The 1,780-nt window shown below is 40.3% G+C and overlaps 1 protein-coding gene across 1 annotated transcript; it reads right to left on the minus strand.

Moving 5' to 3' along the window:
- Window positions 1-241: 241 nt before the first annotated feature.
- On the minus strand, window positions 242-691 carry LOC121253496 (uncharacterized mitochondrial protein AtMg00310-like). Its single transcript, XM_041153503.1, has one exon. It carries the CDS (start codon window positions 689-691, stop codon window positions 242-244), a length of 450 nt encoding a protein of 149 aa, XP_041009437.1.
- Window positions 692-1,780: the final 1,089 nt, after the last annotated feature.

Raw genomic sequence — 1,780 nt, forward strand, 5'->3', positions numbered from 1 at the left:
GTATGACTCAAAGGAATATTGCATAGTACTTCAGCTTCCTCTTCATTGAATGTAGCCCTCACTACCTTAACATCCCAACTACTACCATTTCCTAACAACTCTACCACCTTTGCTTCAGCATTCAAATGCTTAATAGGAGACTACACTCGATGAGAAGGTTTACTAGGCAGCCATATATCTTCCCACACTTTAATGTTCAAACCATTGCTCACTCTCCATACAAGCCCTTCCTTAAGCAGTCTCAAAGATTCCCATATACTCTCCAAATCATGGAAGGTCCATAGCCCAGCTTAGAACTCAGCACATCAGAATTCTTGTAATACTTAGCCTTTAACACCATAGCAGCAATATAGTCTGGTTTAGTGACAAGTCTCCAACACTGCTTTGCTAAAAGAGTAGTATTGTAACTTTCCAGCTTTCTAAAACCAAGACCCCCAACCATCTTTGCACAACCCATCTGCTCCCAACTGGCCCATTGAATCTTTTTCTCATTGTTTTTATAACCCCACCAGAATCTGGTCATAATATCAGATATTTCCTTACACAGTCTCTTAGGCAACCTAAACACACTCATGTGGTATGTAGGTATGGACTGAATAACTGCTTTGAGTAATACTTCTTTGCCAGCAGGGAATAGGAACTGATTTTTCCAATTGTTAATCTTGTGCCAAACTCTGTCCTTGATCCCCATAAAGTGTCATAACAGGCTCTTCCAACCATAGTAGGCAATCCCAAATATTTTTCACAGTTACTTTGCATCCTTGCCCCAAGATCTTGCACAATCATTTCCTTCCCTTCCTATCTAACTCGAGAGCTAAACATCACAATGATTTTTTGTAAATTCATGCATTGACCAGAAGCTGTTTCATATACCCTTAGGATTTCCTTCACTTTCAACCATTCAAGCCACTTAGCTATTGCAAAGACAATGCAATCATCAGCAAATAGGAGATGAGAGACCCTTATACCTCCTCTTACAACAACCATTCCTCTTTTCTCACCCTTATCTTCAACTACATTAATAAGACTGCTAAGCCCCTCAGCACATAGCAAGAACAGGTAGGGGATATTGGATCCGCCTGCCTAATACCTCGTGAGGGATATATAACATCACCTAGCCTCCCATTCACCAACACAGCATAAGATGCAGATGTTATACAATCTATAATCAACCCAATCCATCTCTCCCTAAGCCCCATTCTCTGCATGACAGCTTTCAAATAGGCCCATTCCACCCTATCATATGCTTTTGAGATATCCATTTTCAATGCCATACTTCCTCATTTCCCCTTGGATCTAGTCTTCATCGAGTGCAATGTTTCATAAGCTACTATTAAATTATCCAAGATTAACCTACTAGGGATGAAGGCACTCTGATTTTTAGCAATGATCTTATCGAGTACCATCTTAAGTCTATTTGCAAGGGTCTTTGATATTAGCTTGTACAAAACATTGCACAAGCTAATTGGTCTATAGTCACTAACCTTCTTAGGCTTAGAAACTTTTGGAACAAGGGCCATATAAGTAAAATTGATGGACTTTTCAAGCACACCCCCATTCAAGAAGCTCAATATTGCAGCACACACCATATCCCCTATTGTATGCCAATAGGTTTGATAAAAACATGCCCCAAATCCATCAGGGTTAGGGGCTTTCAAGGGACCCATCTGCTTAAGGGCTACCACAACTTCATCCCTTGTGAAAGGCTTTTCCAATTCTTCATTCATCTGCTTAGTGACTCGAATTCCAATGGATTGTACCCCTTATGTCACCTGATTAC

Source organism: Juglans microcarpa x Juglans regia, chromosome 2S (assembly GCF_004785595.1).
Source record: "Juglans microcarpa x Juglans regia isolate MS1-56 chromosome 2S, Jm3101_v1.0, whole genome shotgun sequence".
In the NCBI taxonomy this organism is placed as follows: Eukaryota; Viridiplantae; Streptophyta; class Magnoliopsida; order Fagales; family Juglandaceae; genus Juglans; species Juglans microcarpa x Juglans regia.

What these genes read in the sequence shown, in the direction of transcription:
- LOC121253496 (XM_041153503.1), bottom strand. Translation starts at nt 691, where the DNA reads ATGGGGATCAAGGACAGAGTTTGGCACAAGATTAACAATTGGAAAAAT.